General features: G+C 34.6%; 1 protein-coding gene across 8 annotated transcripts; it reads left to right on the top strand.

The window, feature by feature from the left end:
- Window positions 1–920: 920 nt before the first annotated feature.
- LOC127075729 (repetitive proline-rich cell wall protein 1) lies at window positions 921–22168 on the top strand. Of its 8 annotated transcripts, none has more exons than XM_051017191.1 (4): window positions 921–1092; window positions 1419–1757; window positions 13258–13268; window positions 21887–22168. In XM_051017191.1, the coding sequence occupies exons 1-4, from the start codon at window positions 1008–1010 to the stop codon at window positions 21944–21946; spliced, it is 495 nt and encodes a 164-aa protein (XP_050873148.1). In that variant the 5' UTR covers window positions 921–1007; the 3' UTR covers window positions 21947–22168. The 8 variants fall into 8 exon arrangements, with proteins under 8 accessions (XP_050873148.1, XP_050873153.1, XP_050873147.1 ...); XM_051017197.1 differs by lacking the exon at window positions 13258–13268 and adding an exon at window positions 13082–13119 and having other exon boundaries at window positions 925–1092; window positions 1419–1581; window positions 21768–22168; XM_051017196.1 differs by lacking the exon at window positions 13258–13268 and having other exon boundaries at window positions 21906–22168.
- Window positions 22169–26995: the final 4827 nt, after the last annotated feature.

Here is a 26995-nt window from a genome sequence, read left to right as displayed (position 1 = left end):
AAATAAATAGATAAAAAGGAAAAGGTGTTAACTAAGAAATAATAACACTTGGCTCGTAAGTTACTTGAAATAAAATTGCCGTATCTAGGATTTGGAGCGAGATCCGTTATAGACATATTTATTCGATTCGGAATAATCGAGGGTATAGATTATATATTTTAAAAAATAAAATTAATCATAATGCTCCTAAAATATATATCCGGTTATTGCTCGGTCGAAGTGAAAGATTTATTATAAAGTATATTATTTATAGCTGTGAGGGAAAAAATTGTGATGACTTATTTAGCGTGAATACTTACCTCCTCCCAAATCCCTTAGAAATTACGGTTTTAATGGAGCTTATGTATTTCCCATTAATTTTACCAAAGCAAAAGTATCATTTTTCCTGCACTATGTTTGTCAATAGACCAAAAAATAAATAATATAGAAGAGGGTCAATTTCCGTGTATTATTTTTAGGTGATATTAGTGGTTGTTTTTATGTGTATACTTCATTGTCAGGATAAGATATATTTGCTGGACTTATGGTTAGAATTAATGATGCCATACAAGACATTAAAGAATTTGGTTTGCTACTACTTACTACTCATTTACATGCTTTGATTTGTTGCAAAGATGGTGAGTCAACAATGTATTCAAAATTTGGCTTAAGTGGTAATAGTATTTCTGCATGCGTTCTACTTAAATTTATTGTTTTCTAAGTAAAACTTGAACCTTCCCTAACAAACTGGAAGTATTGTATATGATCCATCCTACCATCCAACTTTAGAGGCTCATTTAATTAATAGTATCATAACAAACAACCAACTCAATCCACAAAAACGGTGATAAACACAATTATCAGCCACCAATAATTTATTAATGTATTGAACACAAAAAAAACAATAAGTCACTTATGTACCATTGATTGTCCTCTATAGTATAAATATTGCATGCTTGTGAGAATTGTAACTCAAGCTTCCCTATTCAGCTTCCACTTCTAAACCACTTTTGTTGATTTTCTCAATCATGAAAAAGGCTTTCTGTATTCCTCTATTGCTCCTTGTAACATTCTTGTATGCTACTTCTGCTGTAGCAAGAAATGATCCCTCAGGTTTGTCATTAATATTCGTTTTTGTTTACTCTTAATCTCATACATTTATATTTCCCATATTTGTTTAAAAGACTAGTGACAACTTTATGGTATTATAATATGGGTAATGTTAACTTGTGCCCCAAGGACACATGTTAAGAAATCCACAAATAGAAAATTTGTATTAAAAAAATAAAAAAAATTATTAATTATAACTTTTTAATAAATTCAATACACAATTTCCAAGATATTGTTTCTATATTTATCTCTTAAGTTATGCCCTTGGGGCACAAGTTAGCATTACCCTTATAATATACGACTTGAAAATTATTGCATTTCTTATGTAGGGAATGAAGTGAAAACAGAAGGGAAGCTTGCAAATGAAGGGGTCACAAAGCCTAGCCTACAAGGACCCAATGAAGATGAAAAATTCATAGGATTTTTTTATCTAAAACACAAATTCAAAGGATATTTTCACAAGAAACCAATTTATTATAAGCCAATTCCAACCTATAAGCCATTCCACAAAACAACCATAGTGGAAAAACCTACCCCCTCTGTTGTTGAGCCACAATCATTTCTCAAGCATAAGCATTATTTCTTCAAAAAGCCAATTATTCCCATTGTTAAACCTGTTTATGTTCCCATTTACAAGCCTGTTCCAAAGGTTATTCCAATTTACAAACCTATTCCTAAGGTGATTCCAATTGTTAAACCAGTTCACTAATCAGTTTGAGACGAAGAAATAATCTATCCCAAGTGTTCCAGGGAAGTACAATGCCTTGAAAAGTTATATAATCAATTCCATTAAACTTTTACATATAAATAGCTTCACCTCTCCTATTTATCTTGTGTAATTTTTATTTTTTTGAGAGAATTTATCTTGTGTTGTGTACTAGTTAATGTTTTCACCTTAATAAAGTTATCAATTGTCATTCATATTATATTTTCTGTAAATCTATTATATTTTTCTGTATGACCAGAAATCAACAAAACTTAGATTTTAGTTATAAAAAGTGATGTCTGATCCTTAAAGATTTTTATTTGTAATAATAAAAAAAGACCGTTAATATCTCTTTTTTCTCCTGTTATTTGTGCTATTTTTGAAGAAAAAAAAAACTGTAAAGAAAAATTTGGATTCCCCCCTAACCTTTTAAATTCCTCACTTTTCTCCTTCATTAAATTCAATCATCTTAAAAGTTGATTATGAGTTTTTTTTTATTTTAAATGATTTCCACTTATGTAAATCAATATGCAAAATTATCAAAATACCCTCAATTCATCTTCTAACCTAACACTTACACTTGAATTTGCGAAAGGGAAATTAGAATCCCTAAATCTATTTTCTTTCATTCTTCTCGTCTTCTCCTTCATTCCTCTTGTCTTCTCCTACATTCTTCTTCGTTTTAAAGTCAGAAAGTGAGTATCTTGGAACTAAGAAAGCAAGGGGTCCGTTTAGTTCCTCAAAAGCAAAAGAGATAAATAAACATGAACCTAAGTCATTCACCGTTGGGGATTGTTTTATGTACAGACATCTTATTCATCAGACTTAAAGATTATTTTGTGTTTGAGACTTCTCAATAAAATTTATATTCTTAACCGCCCATATTGATGCTGTTTTTTTTGGGTAAAGCATTCTCGATCGGAGAAATTTTAGTTTTCTTGGAAGGATTAACCTTATCCCACTGAAGCCCCTTTCTGAACCACACGGTCTTGATCGCAAATTATATTTTTCTCTTTTGTTTTCTTACATGTAACTGATTTCACAAAGTAGATTTTTTCCTGTGATGTAGAGGTAACCATTACGGTAGAATATGGAGGTATGTGCCATAGGTGTTAGATGTATGATTAAATTGAAATTGAGAAACAATATCATAAATTCGGGGTATTTTGGTAACTATGCATACTGCTTTACACACGTTGAAATGATTTAAAATGAACAACCATAGATGTCAATGACACATCAGCTTTTAAGCCGATTGGGTTTATTGAGGAGAGAAAAGAGACGAATCTTGAAAGGTTAGGGGGAATTGAAACTTTATTTTACAGTTTTTTTTAATAAAATGACTCAAATGGCAGGGAAAAAAGAGGTATTAACCCTAAAAAATATAAAAAGATCAACTAACATTTTTAATTATTCAGCTAATTAACACATCATTTTGGCCGATTGTTGTAGCTTGAAAGCAAGTACAAAACTTATCGTATCTACATGAACTGGTTGTGTTTTAAACACCGTACAACACTTTCTATGATTCTAAGAGGAATGTTTTCTAAGAGAAAGGTTGCTTTGAGTTGTTTGTTTGAGAAAATGAAATGATAGAAAATAAATTGAGATTTTGGTGTTAATATTGATAATACTTGTTGGGTTAGATTTCATCAGCTTATCTCTTATTCAATGATGTGAGATCAGTTTGTTCATGATTTCCAAACAAAAGGATATAAGGCTCAAAATTGTATTTTAACCCACCCGTTCTTCGTGATAATCTTCAGTCCTTAGTTCAGTTTAATTCCACACACATATTCTTCTTTGAAGAGAGTTCGACAGTGTAAGAGTGACGATGATGATTCAAGATTTTCTTGTAATGGCAGTCACATTGTGTTGTTTTTTCATGGATGTTGGTGACCCTTTGATTCGTGATACGGAGGTCATTAATCTTGTTTTATTCTTGTTGAGGATTTACACTACCTCTTTAATTGCTCTTCTTTTTTTTATCCCTAATTTTTGCATGGTACACTGGGATTGCACTAATTTTTTCCTAAGTCGCCTCTTTGGGAATTCAACTTAGCGGGCTTAGACTTTTTATGATATTTCCGATTTTAATTCCCATACCCTTGAGGATGAATGGTCAAACTTTGCTGATATGGAATCTTGAGAGGCGTCGTTGTTGGTGGCGCGATCGTTTTGTGTGGACATGTAGTAGATGACTGCCCCTTGCCAAATTTTAGATCATTTGCCTTACTTGAGATTTTTTTTATAGGTTTCTCAACTTCTTTGGAAAGAGACATTGGATTATTCTAAGTCACTTCATCTGTTTCGGGATGTTGATAGTGTGAGTTTCCCATTGGTTATGTTCCTTACAAAAAGTGAACACCATGATATTGTGCTTCTTGCTTGGCTTGCTAAACAAGATGTTCACCTTTGGGCCATCTCTCTTGAAAGTCAATGTCTTTTTGTCAATCAACTCTTTTATCTTATACTTGAAAGCTATACAGTCCCTAATGGTGTGCCCCAGTGATCCATCATGGAACTCGCACCTAGTGTTCTGGTCATACCCAGGTGGGTATGGATATTCTAGTGGGACACATATCCTAGACGTCGCCATAAAGTTACCAACTAGGTTAGATAACAACTAATTATATGACATGGGCAGTGGTACAAAATGAGGGATCATTTGGTTAACACGAGTTCTTATCTAAGCGTGATTCTGATTATGTGCTAGGTCCTCGACCTTGGTTGAGGAATGAGCCATGACCTTTGACTTGAAGGCCTTGGAAGAACTAGTTAGGGATAATACTCAGGATGAACTCCATACAACAAATTGATCAATGTAGGTTGTGAGGCGAAAGGAAAGACGAGAATAACATTCCTAACGGCAACGTCTTATTGAAGCCTTTCCTCTCTTTCCATAGCTATTACGGTCTTCAGAATCTGGTTCACATTTCCCTTCATGAACTCCATGTCCTTCTTTATTCTGACTTGATCTTGTGCCAAACGCTACATCCTCGTAGTAGTTACCACGTGCTTGATACGAGTTTCTTGACGTCAAATGGTTATTTGCGAACAAAGGCTTAAAGTGAGTTTATGGAATGATGATATGCATGCATGATTATGAAATGTGGATGCATGGATTTTTTAATGCATTTTTTAGAGTATGCTATGTTTTCTTTTTGTATGCAAGGAAAATGAAATGCATGTCAGGTATATAGATCCAGGTAATTTCATTAGAGTCTAGGTACTGGTTTTAGGATGTTTCTCAATGTTCTGTATACAACGGTTAAGGTGACTTTAGGTTTATAAGATTCCCAAAGTCATGGGCCGCTCTTGAGAATATTACCCCTTTATCAAAATTACTTTCTAGTTGACAATACCCTTAAAAGGACCTCGTCTGGGTGTGGTTCTCGTGTTACCCCATCAAGAAAAGTGATGTCTGATCCTTAAAGATTTTTATTTGTAATAATAAAAAAAAGACTGTTAATATCTCTTTTTTCTCCTGTTATTTGTGCTATTTTTGAAGAAAAAAAATACTGTAAAGGAAAATTTGGATTCCCCCCTAACCTTTTTAAGATTCCTCACTTTTCTCCTTCATTAAACTCAGTCAGCTTAAAAGTTGATTATGGGTTTTTTTATTTTAAATGATTTCCTCTTATGTAAATCAATGCAAAATTATCAAAATATCCCCAATTCATCTTCTAACCTAAGACTTACACTTGAATTTGCGAAAGGGAAATTAGAATCCCTAAATCTATTTTCTTTCATTCTTCTCGTCTTCTCCTTCATTCCTTTTGTCTTCTCCTACATTCTTCTTCGTTTAAAGTCAGAAAGTGAGTATCTTGGAACTAAGAAACCAAGGGGTCCGTTTTGTTCCTCAAAAGCAAAAGAGATAAAAAACATGAACCTAAATCATTCACCATTGGAGATTGTTTTATGTACAGACATCTTATTCATCAAACTTAAAGATTATTTTGTGTTTGAGGCATCTCAATGATATTTATATTCTTAACCTCCCATATTGATGCTGGTATTTTTTGGGTAAAGCATTCTCGATTGGAGAAATTTTAGTTTTCTCTGAAGGATTAGCCTTATCCCACTGAAGCCTTTTTCTGAACCACATGATCTTGATCGCAAATTATATTTTTCTTTTCTTGTTTTCTTACATGTAACTGATTTCACAAAGTAGATTTTTGCCTGTGATGTAGAGGTGATCATTACTGTAGAATATGAAGGTATGTGCCATAGGTGTTAGATGTATGATTAAATTGAAATTGAGAAATAATATCATAAATTGGGGGTATTTTGGTAACTATGCATACTGCTTTACAAACGTGGAAATGATTTAAAATGAAAAACCATACATGTCAATGACACATCAACTTTTAAGCTGATTGGGTTTAATAAGGAGAGAAAAAAGACGAATCTTGAAAGGTTAGGGGGGAACCAAAACTTTTGTTTACAGTTTTTTTATAAAATGACTCAAATGGCAGGGGGAAAAAGAGGTATTAACCCTAAAAAATATAAAAAGATCAACTAACATTTTTAATTATTCAACTAATTAACACATCATTTTGGCCGATTGTTGTAGCTTGAAAGCAAGTACGAAACTTATCGTATCTACATGAACTGGTTGTGTTTTAAACATCGTACAACACTTTCTATGATTCTAAGATGAATGTTTTCTAAGAGAAAGGTTGCTTTAAGTTGTTTGTTTGCGAAAATAAAATGATAGAAAATAAATTGAGATTTTGGTGTTAATATTGATAAAACTTGTTGGGTTAGATTTCATCAACTTATCTCTTATTCAACGATGTGAGATCGGTTTGTTCACGATTTCCAAACAAAAGGATATAAGGCTCAAAATTTTATTTTAACCCACCCCTTCTTCATGATAATCTTCAGTCCTTAGTTCAGTTTAATTTCACACACACATTCTTCTTTTAAGAGAGTTCAATGGTGTAAGAGTGACGATGATGATTCAAGATTTTCTTGTAATGGCAGTCACCTTGTGTTGTGTTTTCATGGATGTCGGTGACCCTTTGATTCGTGATATGGAGGTCACTAATCTTGTTTTTTTCTTGCTGAGGGTTTACACTACCTCTTTTATTACTCTTCTTTTTTTTATCCCTAATTTTTGCATGATACACTGGGATTGTCCTAATTTTTTCCTAAGTCGCCTCTTTGGGAATTCAACTTAGCGGGCTTAGACTTTTTACGATATCTCTGATTTTGATTCCCATACCCTTGAGGATGAATGGTCAAACTTTGCTGATATGGAATCTTGAGAGGCGTCGTTGCTGGTGGTGCAATCGTTATGTGTAGACATGCAGCAAATGACTGCCCCTTGCCAGATTATAGATCATTTGCCTTATTTGAGGATTTTTTTTATAGGTTCCACAACTTCTTTGGAAAGAGACATTGGATTATTCTAAGTCACTTCATCTGTTTCGGGATGTTGACAATGTGAGTTTCCCACTGGTTATGTTCCTTGCAAAAAGTGAACACCAGGGTATTGTGCTTCTTGCTTGGCTTGCTAAACAAGATGTTCACCTTTGGGCCATCTCTCTTGAAAGTCAATGTCTTTTTGTCAATCAACCACTACAACATTTTGACTCTACTGCAACGCAACAAAAACGTTACAAAAACTTATAAATCTGTTTCCTTTCTCTATTAGAAAAGTTTTCAGATCGTGCCAAACTGAGGCATTACGCTAACCTATTGCAACGATTATTGTGTCAAATGGGAACACCCTGTACATAACCGTTTTTTTAGTATTCCTTAGAAAATGGCTTCCAATAGCAACAGTTGTACTTCGTTCTCATATTAAAACCGTTGGCTTTCTAGTGTTTTTAGGAACGACTGTTTCATTTGACATAACAATGATTTGTAGTTGTTGCTCATTTGAAACCGTTCTAGTAGATCCATATCTAAATTTCTTCTTCAAAGGCTATTGGAACGATTTTATACTACAACAATACCTTATAACCATTGCAACAAATGTTTTTTTTTAATGTGAAACCATTTTATTTTATAAACATGATAATCATTCATAATTTTTTATACATAGTAATATTCATATACCAATTTTAAAATGATCTTTCAATTTAAAAAATAACATAACAAAATAACATAATCCATTATATATATATATATATATATATATATATATATATATATATATATATATATATACACACACACACACACACACTAATGCCAATCATGATTCACAATCAACAAAACTTCTTCAATATACATTTCATATTGTCAATCATTGTTCACAATGAAAATAACATCTTGAACCTATAAAAGTAAACTTAAACATCTACATCTACATCTCCATATCTACGTCTCTTCATCATCGAATGACTGAAAATCTTCATTAATATTATCATTCATGATCTGCAAAATAAAAGTAATAAAATGAAAATAAGATTATTACCCGAAAACTCTAGTACTATAATGTAAAGCAAAAGACAATCCAATCTTACTAATTAAAAATTATAAAACTCTAAAATTCTAAAATTCTAAAACTCTAAAACTCTAAAACTAAAAATGAAAATAAGATTATCTATACATAGAAGAACAGTCTCTCATAATTAAAAATTTGTTAAGATAATTAAAAATTATTTGAGAACGGCGTTAACCCGTTGTTAATAAGAGTCGTTCTCATTGTCATCTATCGGAACAGTTTCCAACTGTTGCATAAAAGTTCCAAAAAATATATCCACTACCGCAATGGAATTTAAAATTTGTTTTCTATTAAACTCTATGAGAATAGTCTTTTTACCTTTCCAAAATTAGGCTTTGTGATAAACTAAAAATGTTGTAGTGAACTCTTTTATCTTATACTTGAAAGCTATACAGTCCCTAATGGTGTGCCCCAGTGATCTATCATGGAACTCACACCTAGGTTCTGGTCATACCCAGGTGGGTATGGATATGCTAGTGGGATGCATATCTCAGACGTTGCCATAGAGTTATCAACTAGCTTAGTTAGCAACTAATTATATGACATGGGCAGTGGTCCAAAATGAGGGATCATTTGGTTAACACGAGTTCTTGTCTAAACGTGATTCTGATTATGTGCTAGGTTCATCGGCCTTGGCTGAGGAATGAACCATGACCTTTGACTCGAAGGCCTTGGAAGAACTAGTTAGGGATAATACTCAGGATGAACTCCATACAACATATTGATCAATGTAGGTTGTGAGGCGAAAGGAAAGACGGGAATAACATTCCTAACTGCAACGTCTTGTTGAAGCCCTTCCTCTCTTGCCATAGCTATTACGGTCTTCAGAATCTAGTCGACATCTCCCTTCATGAAGTCCATGTCCTTCTTCATTCTAACTTGATCTTGTGTCAAACGCTACGTCCTAAGTTTTCTTTTTGTATGCAAGGAAAACTAAATGCATGTCAGGTATATAGATCCAGGTAACTTCATTAGATTCTAGGTACTGGTTTCAGGACGTTTCTCAATGTTCTGTATACAACAGTTAAGGTGACTCTAGGTTTATAAGATTCCCAAAGTCACATGCGTCTCTTGAGAATATTACCCCTTTATCAAAATTACTTGCTAGTTGACAATACCCTTAAAAGGACCTCATCTCGGTGTGGTTCTCGTGTTACCCCCATCAAGACAAGTACGTCAGGCAGGCCAACACTATGCAATCATGGTATCTCGGGGTTCTAAAAGATCCTTAGAATCACATATCCAATAAAAAATAACGTTGCCATCGTTAAATTACTAGCTGAACAATAATACCCTCAAGAGGATCTACTCTAAGTGTGTTTTTCGCATTACCCCACATAGACAAGTACGTAAGATAGACCAACACTATGAAACCACAGTGTCTTGCGGTCTAAAAGGTCCTTAGAGTCACAAATCCAACAAGCAAATATTGTTTTCATCGTCAAATTACTTGTTGAACAACAATACCCTCAAGAGGATCTACTCTACGTGTGGTTTTCGCATTACCACACACAGACAACTACGTGTGGCATGCCAACATTACGCAACCACGTCTTATCTTAATGTTTTTCTCAAGACTCTGGTGGATAGTGTATCTCACAGAGTATACCAAGCAATTCGAACATCCTTCACAGTACCATGGACCAATGAAAAATAATAACACAAAGGACCTAAATCAAAGAAAGCGGAAGAAAAAAAATAAAGAAATGTTGTAACATTCAACCGCAAATCAAACCAAATTAGGCTTGACTCTTTCTATCTTGGAGCAAGTTCTTCAACAGAGTCGTTAGCTGTCACATCTCGAAAAATACGATCTTTTGCAAAGCATTCAGGCGCTCGCGGAAAATAATATGAACAAAGTCTCCACAAAACTTTATTATTCCACAGAAGGGAAGGAAAAATATCGATAAATCCTAAAAGAAAAAGAATATCGTCTTCACAACCCTATTCGGGTTCAGGAGTCGATTACACAATGGAAAATTATTAGCACATCTCATGTTCATTATACTCAACGGGAACCTTTTAGTTAACTTGCGATTGAATGTTAGCTAATGTTAATTATTTTCTTCGAGTAATAAAGTTCGAAAGGAAATTAAAAGGGGTCAGAAAAAGAATTTGTTATGGTACTTGATGAGATTGCGAGTCTCGCTCCTACGTATCCTCGGGTACAATGAGGAACTGAAACCTTCGTAGCTTGGCAACAAAAAAGATGTTTTTGTTTTTTTTTTGTTATTCAACTATAGTGGTTGATAAGGAAACAACCTTCTTAAGAAAAGCTTTCCAACTGATTGGTGTGCCAAACATTGTGAAAACGTATCCAGAAAGAGCTTTTATGTTATTCATATATCTTGCATAGTCAAAGTCGACAAATCATTTGACTTCGACTTCTCCATCACATCTATCATAAACTAGGACCATACTCAGGGATCCTTTTATGTATCTCAGAATCTACTTCAAATATTTTCATTGTTCCTTCCCAAGATTGTCATATACCTGCTTACAAGGTTCACTTTGTACGATATGTTTGGTCTCGTATAGAACATAACATACATCAAAAGGATCTACTATACTAGCATATGGAATGGTATTCATATAGGATCTTTCGACTTCAATACTAGGACTTTGAGTAGTACACATCTTTAATTGAGGATTTGTTGGAGTTACATTAGGCTTTGAATTCGACATATAAAATTTCTCAAGAATCTTTTTCAGGTATGTCTCTTGAGATAAGCATAATCTCGACTGCTTTCTATCTCTTCATATGTCAATCCCAAGAATCCGGGTGGAAGCTCCCAAATTCTTCATGTCAAACTCCTTATTGAGTTCAACCTTCACCTTCATAACATTCTCGACACTGTCGCTTTCTCTAAGAATGTCATTCACATAAATAAATAATAACAAATGAACTTCTAGGTCAAAATCTAAGGTAAACATAGTGGTCGAATTGACTACTAGTGAAACCTTTGTGTGTCATGAGCTTGTCGAACATCCAATTCCATTGTTGAGCATATTGTTTCGCGCCATATAATGACCTATTGAACTTGCACACATAACCTTCCTTTCCTCTTTCTACACACCCTTCATGTTTCCTCATTAGGATTGTTTCATCTGGATCACCATACACGACGGTTGTCTTTACTTCCATCTGTTCAAGTTCTAAGTCGAACTTTTCCGCTAGGGCCAACAATATTCTAATGGATTTGTGCTTTACAACAGGTGAGAACACATCATTGAAGTAGACTCCTTCTTTTTGAGTGAAACCTCTAGCAACCAACATTGCCTTAAATCTATTCGACATCACTTATTTGATTCCTTCCTTAACCTTGAAAATCCACTTACAAGTAACTAACCTGGCACCAACAGGTTTCTCGACCAGCTCCTAAGTGTGGTTATCATGAAGAGATTTCATCTTATTATCCATAGCTTTCATCCATTCAGTCTAGTTTCGATTCCTCATAGCTTCCTTGTAATATCTAGGTTCTTCATCAAAAACCTCACTTGTAGAGATTAAGACAAAAGATATGAGATATACAACCAAGTCTTTGAGGTGGCTTGGTGACTCTTCTCGACCTGTCTCTTACCAAGAGGTAGTCATCAACATTTTCCTCAGTTTAGTCAGCATGTTGTGCTTCTTCCTCAACTTCATTTGGTTTATGCAATTCAACATCAGTATGTTTCACCTCAATAAGAATCTCTTTTTATGACAACTCTTCTTCGACCACCATCATCAGTTTTCTTGAACTCCATTGATGCTTCATTAAAAACCACATCACGGCTTGTGATACACCTCTTGTGACCTTATTCTAAGCACCATAGCCTATAGAATTTTACTCCGTCAGGATACCCCACGAACACGCATCTTAAACTCTAGGTTAGGATTTGTCTTGTCAAATGTGAGCATAGGCTAAACATCCAAATACTCTAAGTCTATCGAGATTAGGTGGATGTCTCGACCAGTCTTCTTCAGTTGTTTTTATATCCAAGGAAGTTGAGGGACATCTATTTATCATGTATGCTGCAGTCTCATTGGCCTCAACCCAAATAACCTTCTTCAATCCAACACTAACCAACATACATCTAACCCTTTCCAGGATTGTTGGAATGAATATCTCAGCCAGACCATTTTGCTGAGTAGTACCCCGGTAGTCTTGTGCCTTTCAATACAAGACATATTATTGTAACTATCGAAAGCTTCATTGCAGATCTCAAGGCCATTACCGATTATCAATATATTGACCTTTCTAACAGTCTAATTTTCGACCAGAGTCTTCAAACTTTTAAAATTTTCAGAAGTTTCATCCTTAGTCTTCTGGATGAATACTCATAACTTTCTGGAATAATCATTAATTATGTTTAGAAAATACTTTGCACTTGAGTGTGAAGGATTCCTTGCAGGTCCCCAAAGATTACCATGAATGTAATCAAGGGATCCATGTGTTCTTTGTTTGCCTTTGTTAAACTTCACTCTGCGGGATTTACCAAGCACACAAGGTTCACATAATTCCAACTTTTCGACTTTGTCACTGCCTAACAAATTTTGTTTCCCCAGTTCCACAAGACACCTTTCACTGACAAACAACTTTTCTATTCACTTTTTACAAGAGTAGTGACAACTTTATGGTATTATAATATAGGACTTCAAAATTATTGCATTTCTTATGTAGGGAATGAAGTGAAAACAGAAGGGAAGCTTGCAAATGAAGGGGTGACAAAGCCTAGCCTACAAGGACCCAATGAAGATGAAAAATTCATAGGATTTTTTATCTAAAACACAAACTCAAAGGATATTTTCACAAGAAACCAATTTATTATAAGCCCATTCCAACCTATAAGCCATTCCACAAAACAACCATAGTGGAAAAACCTACCCCCTTTGTTGTTGAGCCAGAATCATTTCTTAAGCATAAGCATTATTTCTTCAAAAAGCCAGTTATTCCCACTGTTAAACCTGTTTATGTTCCAATTTACAAGCCTGTTCCAAAGGTTACTCCAATTTACAAACCTATTCCAAAGGTGATTCCAATTGTTAAGCCAATTCACTAATCAGTTTGAGACGAAGAAATAATATATCCCAAGTGTTCCAAGGAAGTACAATGCCTTGAAAAGTTATATAATCAATTCCATAAAACTTTTACATATAAATAGCCTCACCTCTCCTATTTATCTTGTGTAATTTTTATTTTTTTGAGAGAACTTATCTTGTGTTGTGTACTAGTTAATGTTTTCACCTTAATAAAGTTATCAATACTTAATGTTTTCACCTTAATAAAGTTATCAATGTGCCAATTGTCATTAATATTATATTTTCTGTAAATCTATTATATTTTTCTGTATGACCAGAAATCAAAAAAACTTAGATTTTAGTTATAAAAAGTGATGTCTGGTCCTTAAAGATTTTTATTTGTAATAATAAAAAAGACGGTTAATATCTATTTTTTTCTGTTATTTGTGCTATTTTCGATGGGAAAAAACTTGTAAGAAAAATTTGGATTCCCCCTAATCTTTTAAGATTCCTCACTTTTCTCCTTCATTAAACTCAATCAACCTAAAAGTTGATTGAGTTTATTTTATTTTAAATGATTTCCACTTATGTAAACTAATATGCAAAATTATCAAAATACCACCAATTCATCTTCTAACCTAACACTTACACTTGAATTTGCGAAAGGGAAATTAGAATCCCTAAATCTATTTTCTTTCATTCTTCTCGTCTTCTCCTTCATTCCTCTTGTCTTCTCCTACATTCTTCTTCGTTTTAAAGTCAGAAAGTGAGTATCTTGGAACTAAGAAAGCAAGGGGTCCGTTTTGTTCCTCAAAAGCAAAAGAGATAAAAAACATGAACCTAAGTCATTCACCATTGGGGATTGTTTTATGTACAGACATCTTATTCATCAGACTTAAAGATTATTTTGTGTTTGAGACCTCTCAATGAAATTTATATTCTTAACCGCCCATATTGATGCTGTTTTTTTGGGTAAAGCATTCTCGATTGGAGAAATTTTAGTTTTCTTGGAAGGATTAACCTTATCCCAATGAAGCCCCTTTCTGAACCACATGATCTTGATCGCAAATTATATTTTTCTCTTCTTGTTTTCTTACATGTAAGTGATTTCACAAAGTAGATTTTTTCCTGTGATGTAGAGGTAACCATTACTGTAGAATATGGAGCTATCTGCCATAGGTGTTAGATGTATGATTAAATTGAAATTGAGAAACAATATCATAAATTCGGGGTATTTTGGTAACTATGCATACTGCTTTACACACGTTGAAATGATTTAAAATGAACAACCATAGATGTCAATGACACATCAGCTTTTAAGTTACATGTCAATGACGCATCAGCTTTTAAGCCGATTGGTTTTAATGAGGAGAGAAAAGAGACGAATCTTGAAAGGTTTGGGGGGAATTGAAACTTTTTTTACAGCTTTTTTTTATAAAATGACTCAAATGGCAGGGGAAAAGAGGTATTAACCCTAAAAAATATAAAAAGATCAATTAACATTTTTAATTATTCAGCTAATTAACACATCATTTTGGCCGATTGTTGTAGCTTGAAAGCAAGTACGAAACTTATTGTATCTACATGAACTGGTTGTGTTTTAAACACCGTACAACACTTTCTATGATTCTAAGAGGAATGTTTTCTAAGAGAAAGGTATCTTTCAGTTGTTTGTTTGAGAAAATGAAATGATAGAAAATAAATTGAGATTTTTGTGTTAATATTGATAATACTTGTTGGGTTAGATTTTATCAGTTTATCTCTTATTCAATGATGTGAGATCAGTTTGTTCATGATTTCCAAACAAAAGGATATAAGGCTCAAAATTGTATTTTAACCCACCCCTTCTTCGTGATAATCTTCAGTCCTTAGTTCAGTTTAATTCCACACACATATTCTTCTTTCAAGAGAGTTCGACAGTGTAAGAGTGACGATGATGATTCAAGATTTTTTTGTAATGGCAGCCACCTTGTGTTGTTTTTTCATGGATGTTGGTGACCCTTTGATTCGTGATATGGAGGTCATTAATCTTGTTTTGTTCTTGTTGAGGATTTACACTACCTCTTTAATTGCTCTTCTTTTTTTTATCCCTAATTTTTGCATGGTACATTGGGATTACCCTAATTTTTTCCTAAGTCGCCTCTTTGGGAATTCAACTTAGTGGGCTTAGACTTTTTATGATATTTCCGATTTTGATTCCCATACCCTTGAGGATGAATTGATCAAACTTTGCTGACATGGAATCTTGAGAGGCGTCGTTACTGGTGGCGCGATCGTTATGTGTGGACATGCAGTAGATGACTGCCCCTTGCCAAATTTTTGATCATTTGCCTTACTTGAGAATTTTTTTTACAGGTTTCTCAACTTCTTTGGAAAGAGACATTGGATTATTCTAAGTCACTTCATCTGGTTCGGGATGTTGACAATGTGAGTTTCCCATTAGTTATGTTCCTTGCAAAAAGTGAACACCATGGTATTGTGCTTCTTGCTTGGCTTGCTAAACAAGATGTTCACCTTTGGGCCATCTCTCTTGAAAGTCAATGTATTTTTGTCAATCAACTCTTTTATCTTATACTTGAAAGCTATACAGTCCCTAATGGTGTGCCTCGGTGATCCATCATGGAACTCACACCTAGCATTATGGTCATACCCAGGTGGGTATGGATATGCTAGTGGGACACATATCCTAGACGTCGCCATAAAGATATCAACTAGGTTAGATAACAACTAATTATATGACATGGGCAGTGGTACAAAATGAGGGATCATTTCGTTAACACGAGTTCTTATCTAAGCGTAATTCTGATTATGTGCTAGGTTCCTCAACCAAGGTTGAGGAATGAGCCATGACCTTTGACTTGAAGGCCTTGGAAGAACTAGTTAGCGATAATACTCAGGATGAACTCCATACAACAAATTTCTCAATGTAGGTTGTGAGGAGAAAGGAAAGACGAGAATAACATTCATAACTGCAACGTCTTATTGAAGCCTTTCCTCCCTTTCCATAGCTATTACGGTCTTCAGAATCTGGTTGACATTTCCCTTCATGAACTCCATGTCCTTCTTTATTCTGACTTGATCTTGTGCCAAACGCTACATCGTCGTAGTAGTTACCACATGCTTGATACGAGTGTCTTGACGTCAAATGGTTATTTGCGGACAAAGGCTTAAAGTGAGTTTATGGAATGATGATATGCATGCATGATTATGAAATATGGATGCATGGATTTTTTAATACATTTTTTAGAGTATGATATGTTTTCTTTTTGTATGCAAGGAAAATGAAATGCATGTCAGGTATATAGATCCAGGTAATTTCATTAGAGTCTAGGTACTGGTTTTAGGATGTTTCTCAATGTTCTGTATACAACGGTTAAGGTGACTTTAGGTTTATAAGATTCCCAAAGTCACAGGCCGCTCTTGAGAATATTACCCCTTTATCAAAATTACTTTCTAGTTGACAATACCCTTAAAAGGACCTTGTCTGGGTGTGGTTCTCGTGTTACCCCATCAAGACAAGTACGTCAGGCAGGCCAACACTATGCAATCATGGTATCTCGGGGTTCTAAAAGATCCTTAGAGTCACATATCCAATAAAAAAATATCATTGCCATCATTAAATTACTTACTGGATAATAATACCCTCAAGAGGATATACTATAAGTATGGTTTTCGCATTACCCAACATAGACAAGTACGTCCGATAGACCAACACTATGAAACCACATTGTCTTTCAATCTAAAAGGTCCTTAGAGTCACGGATCCAATGAGAAAATATTGTTGCCATCGTCAAATTACTTGTTCGACAACAATAACCTCAAAAGGATCTACTCTACGTGTGGTTTTCTCCTTAGCACACACAAACAAGTATGTCTGGCATGCCAACATTACGCAACCACGTCTTATCTTAATGCTTTTCTCAAGACTCTGGTGGAGAGTTTATCTCACAAAGTGTACCAAGCAATTCGAACATCCTTTACAATACCATGGACCAATGAAAAATAATAACACAGAGGACCTAAAGCAAAGAAGGCAGAAGAAAAAAAATAAAAAAATGTTTTAACATTCAATTGCAAATCAAACCAAATTAGGCTTGACTCTTTCTATCTTGGAGCAAGTTTCTTCATCAGAGGCGTCAGCTGTCGCATCTCGAAAAATACAATCTTTTGCAAAGCATTCAGGCGCTCACGGAAAATAATATGAACAGAGTCGCCACCGAACTTTATTATTTCATAGAAGGGAAGGGAAAATATCGATAAATCCTAAAAGAAAAATAATATGGTCATCGCAACCCTATTCGGGTTCGAGAGTCGATTACGCAATGGAAAAGTATTAGCACCTCTCACGTTCATTGTACTCAACTAGAACCTTTTAGTTAAACTTGTGATTGAAAGTTAGCTAATGTTAATTGTTTTTTTCGAGTAATAAAGTGCAAAAGGAAATTAAAAGGGGTCAGAAAAAGAATTTGTTAGGGTGCTTGATGAGATTGTGAGTCTCGCTCCTACGTATCCTCGGGTACAATAAGGAACTGAAAGCTTCGTAGCTCGGCAACAAAAAAGCTTTCCAACTGATTGGTGTGCCAAACATTATGAAGACGTATCCCGAAAGAGGTTTTCTGTTATTCATACATCCTGTGTAGTCGGAGTCGATAAATCCTTTGATTTCGACTTCGCCATGACTCATGAATCCACCATAAATTAGGACCATACTCAATGATCCTTTTATGTATCTCAGAATCCACTTCAAATCTTATCAGTGTTCCTTCCCAAGTTTGCCATATACCTGCTTACAAGGTTCACTCTGTACGCTATGTCTGGTCTCGTATAGAACATAACATACATCAAAAGAACCTGCTATACTAGCATATGGAATGATATTCATATAGGATCTTTCGACTTCAATACTAGGACTTTGAGTAGTACACATCTTGAATTGAGGATTTATTGGTGTTACATTAGGCTTTGAATTCGACATACCAAATTTCTCGAGAATCTTCTTCAGGTATGTCTCTTGAGAAAAGCATAATCTCGATTGCTTTTTATCTCTCCGGATGTCAATCCCAAGAACCCTGGTGGAAGCTCCCAAATTCTTCATGTCGAACTCCTTATCGAGTTCAGCCTTACCCTTTCATAACATTCTCGACATTGTTGCTTGCTCTGAGGATGTCATCCACATAAATAAACAAAATAGCAAGTGAACTTCTAGGTCAAAATCTGAGGTAAACATAACGGTCGAATTGACTCCTAGTGAAACCTTTGTGTGTCATGAGCTTGTCGAATATCCAATTCCATTGTTGAGGATATTTTTTCGGGTCATATAATGACCTATTCAACTTGCACACATAATCTTCCTTTCCTCTTTCTGCATACCCTTCATGTTTCCTCATCAGGATTGTTTCATCTGGATCACCATACACGAAGGTTGTCTTTACTTCCATCTTTTCAAGTTCTAAGTCGAACTTTTCCGCTAGGGCCAATAATATTCTAATGGATTTGTGTTTTACAACAGGTGAGAACACATCATTAAAGTGAACTCCTTCTTTTTGAGTGAAACCCCTAGCAACCAACCTTACCTTAAATCTCTTCGACGTCACTGATTTGATTCCTTCCATAACCTTGGAAATTCACTTATAGGTAACTAACTTGGCTCCAACAGGTTTCTCGATCAACTCCTAAGTGTGGTTATCATGAAGAGATTTCATCTTATTATTGATAGCTTTCATCCATTCAGTCTAGTTTCGATTCCTCATAGCTTCTTGTAATCTCTAGGTTCTGCATCAAAAACCTCACTTGCAGAGATTAAGACAAAAGATATGAGATATACATAACCAAGTCTTTGAGGTGGCTTGATGACTCTTCTCGACCTGTCTCTTACCAGTAGGTAGTCATTCAACATTTTCCTCAATTTCGTCAGCATGTTGTGCTTCTTCCTCGACTTCATTTGGGTTATGCAATTCAACATCAGTATGTTCCACCTCAACAAGAGTCTCTTCATATGACAACTCTTCTTCGACCACCATCATCAGTTTTCTTGAACTCCATTGATGCTTCATTAAAAACCACATCACGACTTGTGATACACCTCTTGTGACCTTATTCTAAGCACCATAGCATATAGGCTCTTACTCCGTCAGGATACCCCATGAACATGCATCTCAAACTCTAGGTTAGAACTTGTCTTGCCTAATGTGAGCATAGGCTAAACATCCAAATACTCTAAGTCTATCGATATTAGATGGATGTCCCGACCAGTCTTCTTCAATTGTTTTTATATCCAAGGAAGTTGAGGGACATCTATTTATCATGTATGTTGCAGTCTCAATGGCTCAGTCCCAAACACCTTCTTCAATCCAACACTAACCAACATACATCTAACCATTTCCAGGATTGTTCGATTGAATATCTCAGCCAGACCATTTTGCTGAGTAGTACCCCAGTAGCCTTGTGCCTTTCAATACAAGACATATTTTTGTAACTGTCGAAAGCTTCATTGTAGAACTCAAGGCCATTATCGGTTATCAACGTATTGACCTTTCTGCCAGTATGATTTTCGACCAGAGTCTTCCAACTTTTAAAATTTTCAGAAGTTTCATCCTTAGTCTTCTGGATGAATACCCATAACTTTCTGGAATAATCATCAATTATGTTTAGAAAATACTTTGCACTTAAGTGTGAAGGATTCCTTGCAGGTCCCCAAAGATTAGCATGAATGCAATCAATGGATCCATGTGTTCTTTGTTTGCCTTTGTTAAACTTCACTCTGCAGGATTTATCAAGCACACAAGGTTCACATAATTTCAACTTTTCGACTTTGTCACTGCCTAGCAGATTTTGTTTTCCCGGTTCATCAAGACCCCTTTCACTGACAAACAACTTTTCTATTCACTTTTTCAATTAGGACAAAAGATTACAAATGAATAACAACAACCAACATTTAACCCTCTCTCAACAACACGAGAGAACAATCTCTTTATAGACTACTAAATAAACTTAAGCACAAAACTTATTTAATCAACAAGTTAACTTAGAAAAACTGCATGTCTGAACAGATTTCTACTACAGCATGCACAACTCTATCAAAACATAGTTCGCATCTCAAAACATAAGAACATAGTTCGCATCTCACATTACATGGTTCGGCTGCAACATGATGGTGTACTCGATCAAAGTGCTACTAAACTTTGCCATGAAAAGGATGTAGCACCAGGCTTGTACTTATTCTATCATTATAATGCCACGTCTTTGACTCGTAGTTTTGCATTGATGCATACGTTCATTGCAACTTTAGTATTATTGGTGGTAAATAAAAATTTCCAAAAACTAATCCCGCAGGATAAAAATTGTGATGACATATTTAGCATGAAACTTACCTCCTCCCAAATCCCTTAGAAATTACTGTTTTAATGGAGGTTATCTAATTCACATGAATTTTATCCATGCAAAAGTATCACTTTTCATGCATTGTGTTGGTCAGTAGACCCAATAAATAAATAACATGTTTAGGTGATATAAGCGGTTGTTTTTATGCGTGTACTTCATTGTCAGGATAAGATATATTTGCTGTACTTATGGTTAGAATTAATGATGCCATACAAGACATTAAAGAATATGGTTTGCTACTACTTACTACTCATTCAATTACATTACGTTGCATAGATGGTGAGTCAACAATGTATTGAAAAATTAGCTTCAGAAGTAATAGTATCTCTCTGTGTGGTCCATTTATATGTATGGTTTTATAATTGCAGTTTGTTTATTAAGAGAAGAATATTTATTTTAGAATGGATGGAGTATGTGAACCTTCCCTAAGTAACTGATCTTACCATCCAACTTTAGAGGCTCATTTAATGGAATGTTAACAAACAACCAATTCAGCCACAAAAACGGTGATAAACATAATTAACCAATTATCTTTTAATGTATTCAATCACAAAAAATAATACAGATATTAGTCACTTAGGTATCATTAATTATCCTATTGTAGCTTATAGTATAAATATTGCATGTTTATGAGAATTGTAACTCAAGCTTCTCTATTCAGCTTCCACTTCTAAACCACTTTTGTTGATTTTCTCAATAATGAAAAAGGCTTTCTGTATTCCTCTATTGCTCCTTGTAGCATTCTTGTATGCTACTTCTGCTGTAGCAAGAAATGATCCCTCAGGTTTGTCATTTTTATTCGTTTTTGTTTACTCTTAGTCTCATACATTTATATTTCCCATATTTGTTTAAAAGAGTAGTGACAACTTTATGGTATTATAATATACGACTTCAAAATTATTGCATTTCTTATGTAGGGAATGAAGTGAAAACAGAAGGGAAGGTTGCAAATGAAGGGGTGACAAAGCCAAACCTACAAGGACCCAATGAAGATGAAAAATTCATAGGATTTTTTCATCTGAAACACAAACTCAAAGGATATTTTCACAAGAAACCAATTTACTATAAGCCTATACCAAAATACATTCCAACTTATAAGCCATTCCACAAACCAATCACAGTGGAAAAACCTATCCCTTCTGTTGTTGAGCCAGAAGCATTTCTTAAGCATAAGCATTATTTCTTCAAAAAGCCAATTATTCCCATTGTTAAACCTGTTTATGTTCCAATTTACAAGCCTATTCCAAAGGTGATTCCAATTTACAAACCTATTCCAAAGGTGATTCCAATTGTTAAGCCAATTCACTAATCAGTTTGAGACGAAGAAATAATATATCCAAAGTGTTCCCATACAAGAATTACCATGTTTGAAAAGTTGTGTTCCATTCCATAAAGGGCTACACCTGTCTATATTTCAACTGTGTTAGCATAACCTTACCTTGTGTAATTTTATCATATGCTTTGAGGAAACATGTCTTGTGTATTAGTAAATGTTTTCACCTTAATAAAATTCTCAGTTTACCAATTGTCATTAATATTTTATTCTCTGTATAATTATCTATTATATTATGATGAGTGAAAAAAAAAAGGTAGAATTTTTAGATATCTTAGGGAAAGTAGCTTTGTAGATAGATAGATATAATTTAGTAGAAAGGGACCTTACTATATACTTAACAGATGTCACTGGCGTGTATAAGTGTGAGGTTTAAGTTTGGAATAATATGCATCTGAAATTGATGTATAATTCATTTTTATAGCATGGTTCTAGGGTTGCAAATTCCTAGAAACTTCTACTAGTCACAATTGTCTCGAAGGAAAAATGTCAAAAGATCTCTTAGACTACAATCTCACATTCTTTAGGATTCAATCAACTCTAAGAAAGTTTATTACTAGAGCATGGCCATATCAATGTTCTAAACTACTACCTTAGTTAGTGGGTTGATGCTAGTGGATCTAGATGTCCATCTGATCTGACGGTCCTTTCTTGGACGACTGCAATATAGTATGATGCTAGGACGTTATCACTCTACGGATCATGGTTCTAAGTCATTCTTCGATTATGTATTCCAACAACTGTCTTGGAGGATCGTTGGATGGATCCGAAGGACCGAGTAATTAGAAAAATGTCGGGTTATTTGATGCCAAAATCTTAGTATTGTGATGCTGGATGGAATGTTCTTGGCCTAGATCGGAGTTGTTTCCCATAAGTTGTAGGCTCGATCTAGTTGTTTCCTGTAAGTTGTAGGCGGTGGAGCCGAGTTATGACTTGTTTCAATGTTTTTTGATCGAGTTTATTGATCGAGTGACTCCAATCACAAGAGGGGTGAATTGAGCCATTTAAAAATTCTAATTAAATTAAAGTCAATTACTTAAAATGCAGTTTGTGTTAATATAGTTTAAAAGGAAAAGATAAAAGTAGTGGAAAAAAAAAGACATAAAAATAAAGAAAAGTAAATAATTGAAACTAAAGAAAGAGAATAGAGAGAGATTGCACCAAAATTTATAGAGGTTCGATCGATATCTTGGCATATTCCTCTCCTCAAAGAATTCTTCTTCAGAGTTTCACTAAGAATAATATCTGAGGTTTTAACAGGTTTTGTGCCCAATAACCTTCTTATAATCGACTGAGAGGTTTTAACAGGATGATCCCTGAAATCTAGTGGAGCTTTACACAAGCTAAGCTCTCAAACCAAGAATGAGGATGACTAATATTGGAAACCAAACAGAGGTTTTACTAGGATAACCTCAACAACCAAACAAGAGAAATTTAAATAAAGTCTCTCTATAGATAAAATAGCTCAGCACCAGTACAACTTAAAACCTCACAATTACATTTCACTAACAAAGGTACTTAAGAAACTGAGAGAGAGAGAAGAGAGAGAGAGAGAGAGAGAGAGAGAGAGAGAGAGAGAGAAGAGAGAGAGAGAGAGAGAGAGAGAGAGAGAGAGAGAGAGAGAGAGAGAGAGAGAGAGAGAGAGAGAGAGAGAGAGAGAGAGAGAAGAGAGAGAGAGAGAGAGAGAGAGAGAGGAGAGAGAGAGAGAGAGAGAGAGAGAGAGAGAGAGAGAGAGAGAGAGAGAGAGAGAGAGAGAGAGATGCATTGAATCTTAATTCTAGTGTGAATAAAAATTGAAGAAGCTCCTTCCTTATATAGAAGAAAATGTGGTTCAAAAAGGAAAACGATTCTTAGATATTTTAATGATCATTATCAATTATTCACGTCACATAATCAATTTATTATAAGCACATCTAAACCTATAAGCCATTCCACAATGCAACCATAGTGGAAAAACCTACCCCTTATATTGTTGAGCCAAAATCATTTCTCAAGCATTAGTATTATTTCTTCAAAAAGCCTATTACTCCCATGTTAAACCTGTTTAAGTTCCAATTTACTCGCCTGTTCCAAATGTTATTCCAATTTACAAATCTATTCTAAAGGTTATTCTATTTTATAAATATATTCACTACTATAAAATAGATCTTTCATCACACTAAACTACAACAGTCTAACTGTTAATCGTAGTAATACCTCATTTTTGTACGTATTTTATTTATTTATATTTACAAAAATACATTGCATTAAGGTCAAACTAATAAATTATGATCATACATTTGTGGAGTGATAGGGTTTGAATGTCAGCTCCAACAATTTTCAAATTTGTCATTACAATTAATGCTGTCCTTATAATTATAACATATAAATTAAAATTAAAATACCTATCACCACAGTTGTTAATGTAAACCGTTATAAAAGTCAATACATTTCATCACGGTTTTTGAATATAACTGTGGTGAAATTGTTTACTTATATATAAGATGCGCGAATTAGCTCTTGCTTCTTAATAGTGTTGTTGTATCTATCACTGCAAAACCCTAACACATATTTTCTCTCCTCTTCTTCGTCACTGGCTCTCGCTTCATACATAAATGTATTCTTCTTCTTTCCTGTTCTTTCTTTTTCGTGTATGTTATTTTTATATTTCATATGATTTTCATATGATTTCCTTCTTATTCGAGAGTTTATGGTTTTTTTGTGTTGTATGTTGTTATTGTTGTTTTATATTATTGTTTTGTTGTTGTTTTCTTGTCCCGATTTCAGATGAAGAAGGTAGAAGCTATTATGAACGATCTAATGAATCTGGATGTAGTTGATTATGAATCAGAGAAAGACCTTGAGAACTATGAAGACCTTGAGAACTACATGAATTCAACTAGGCATGAAGATTGAAGGCCTTTGTTATATTTTACCTGATTTGTTGTTGGTTATTATTGTTGTTGCTTTTTATTTTAATAATGTAATATTGGTTGTTGTTGCTTGTTATGTTACAATGTCAATGCTAGTTATTATATGGTGGTTGTTGCTTGTTATGTTATAGGGTAATGCTTATTTATGTTACAATGTACTGCTATATGGGTTAACAATATACTGCTTGTTCTTGTTGTTGCTTGTTATTTTATAATGTTAATTCTAGTTTATGTTTTCAAAACAGGTTAACATTATGAAAGCTGTTTATATTTCGAAATTTGGCTCAAGAGAACTCATACTATGGGTGTGGTTCATAAATGGTTTGTTTTTCTATGGAGAAACAATATAAGAAGTATGAATAAATTTTGGAAGTTTCATTCGCCTTTTACATTTTCTTCATGGTAACACAAAGTAGATCAACTTCATGTTAGACGATAAGCTTAGATCTAGAAGGGGTGAATAGATCATAAGTTAAAAAATTTAACAAAAAACTGTTTTGAAAAGTTTTTGGCGTGCGGAAGTGCTATCAAAAAGCTCAGATATGCGTAGTTTCATCCAATGCTAAGAATCTGCATAATCATCTTCGAGTTTGGTTCAAGATCCTTTTGGGTTGTATTCATCACAGGCCCTTAACAAACTCTTCTGATTATATCAACACTGATCAGAAACACATGTTGTACTATACTTCATCTGGAGTTAAGATGAAGTTACCTTCTATACTTTTCAAGTCTCTGAAGGAGTTGGTCAGAGAAACAAAAGGTGGTACTCCAAAACCCAGAAAATGGGTACCTCTAGGATGATTGATTTTTGATATTCTGTTTTAAAGCAAGTTAGTTCAAACGTTGATGGAAGTAGGCCTAACAAAGGAAGTGGAATTTAATGTTGGAAATACCTTCAATGGAAGGAATATGAAGAATATGTCGCTGATGATTGTTGTCATTGATCCTTCAGAAAATCTGGACAAGAATACGGCTTCCTATAGAAGAATTCTAACCATGGACTATCCTATCTTCCCCAAGGAATATCCTCCAGAACTTCTGGAATCATACATTGATGATTGCCTAGTAACAGGTGTGACTCTAGTTGCTTATTCTTTTGACGAACTCCCAGATCATGCTTCTTATATTTACTCACTTAAGAGTAAGAGGCAGTCAAAATCAACTAGTGATAGACCTTTTGGAATAGCAAGGCCCCCAACTAAGATTGCCAGAACTTCTGAGATACTGGGGAATACATTAGGACCAAAAGCAGAAGTTATCAGTTCTAAGAAAGTTAGGCCTGCTGAAGTGACTACTCCTCAGACCAGGCCTCATGGTGAGTCTCCTATGAATGAGACTCCTTTCAATCTGCTTGTTCTACCTTTACTATTTCATCTACTCCTCTACGACCAATTCCACCAACATCAATATCCATCCCTTTTGGAACCATATCAACTCCCATTTCAAAACAATCAAGTACATTTGTTACTATCGCGAACCATGTACCAACTGTTTCTATAACAATCCCAATAAAAATTCCAATACCATCTAAATCAACCATCACTACTACTATTCAAATTATTTCTAAAACAACAACAACTACTGCCCCAGTAACCACAATAATTAATCCACCACAAATACCACCAACACTTCTCTCCCAAATTTTTCATCCAAATGAAAATACCCCATATGAACAAACCCCTATTATCACTATAAGAAAACATTTTTTAGCGTCCACCTAACGCCCTTGCTAAAACGCAAAAAAAATGTCACTAAAGGGTCTTAGCATCGCCCTAGCGTCGGAATCAGGGTAGACAATAAAAAGTTTGAAGAAAAGCATAGCGTCTAGTTGGCGCTAACTTTAGCCTCGGTTATGGATAACGCTAACGGATGCTCATACCCAAGAGTTGATGTTATGGTACAAACATGATAAGTTGCGTGTCATTCCTAGTGTCGGCTCTCTGTAATGCTTAAGTTCTATACATAAACCACGTGGTGGCCTTAAGCAACACTATTGTGTTGCGTGTACTCACTATCATCGATGATTTGCAATGCTGATGTATTGTGTAATGTTTCTTAGTGTCGACATTCGGCTGAAGCTAGCGGAAATATATCCGAACGCATAGCACACTTG

This window comes from Lathyrus oleraceus, chromosome 4, assembly GCF_024323335.1.
Source record: "Lathyrus oleraceus cultivar Zhongwan6 chromosome 4, CAAS_Psat_ZW6_1.0, whole genome shotgun sequence".
Classification (NCBI taxonomy): Eukaryota; Viridiplantae; Streptophyta; class Magnoliopsida; order Fabales; family Fabaceae; genus Lathyrus; species Lathyrus oleraceus.
This window is presented reverse-complemented; position numbering and strand designations above follow the sequence as displayed.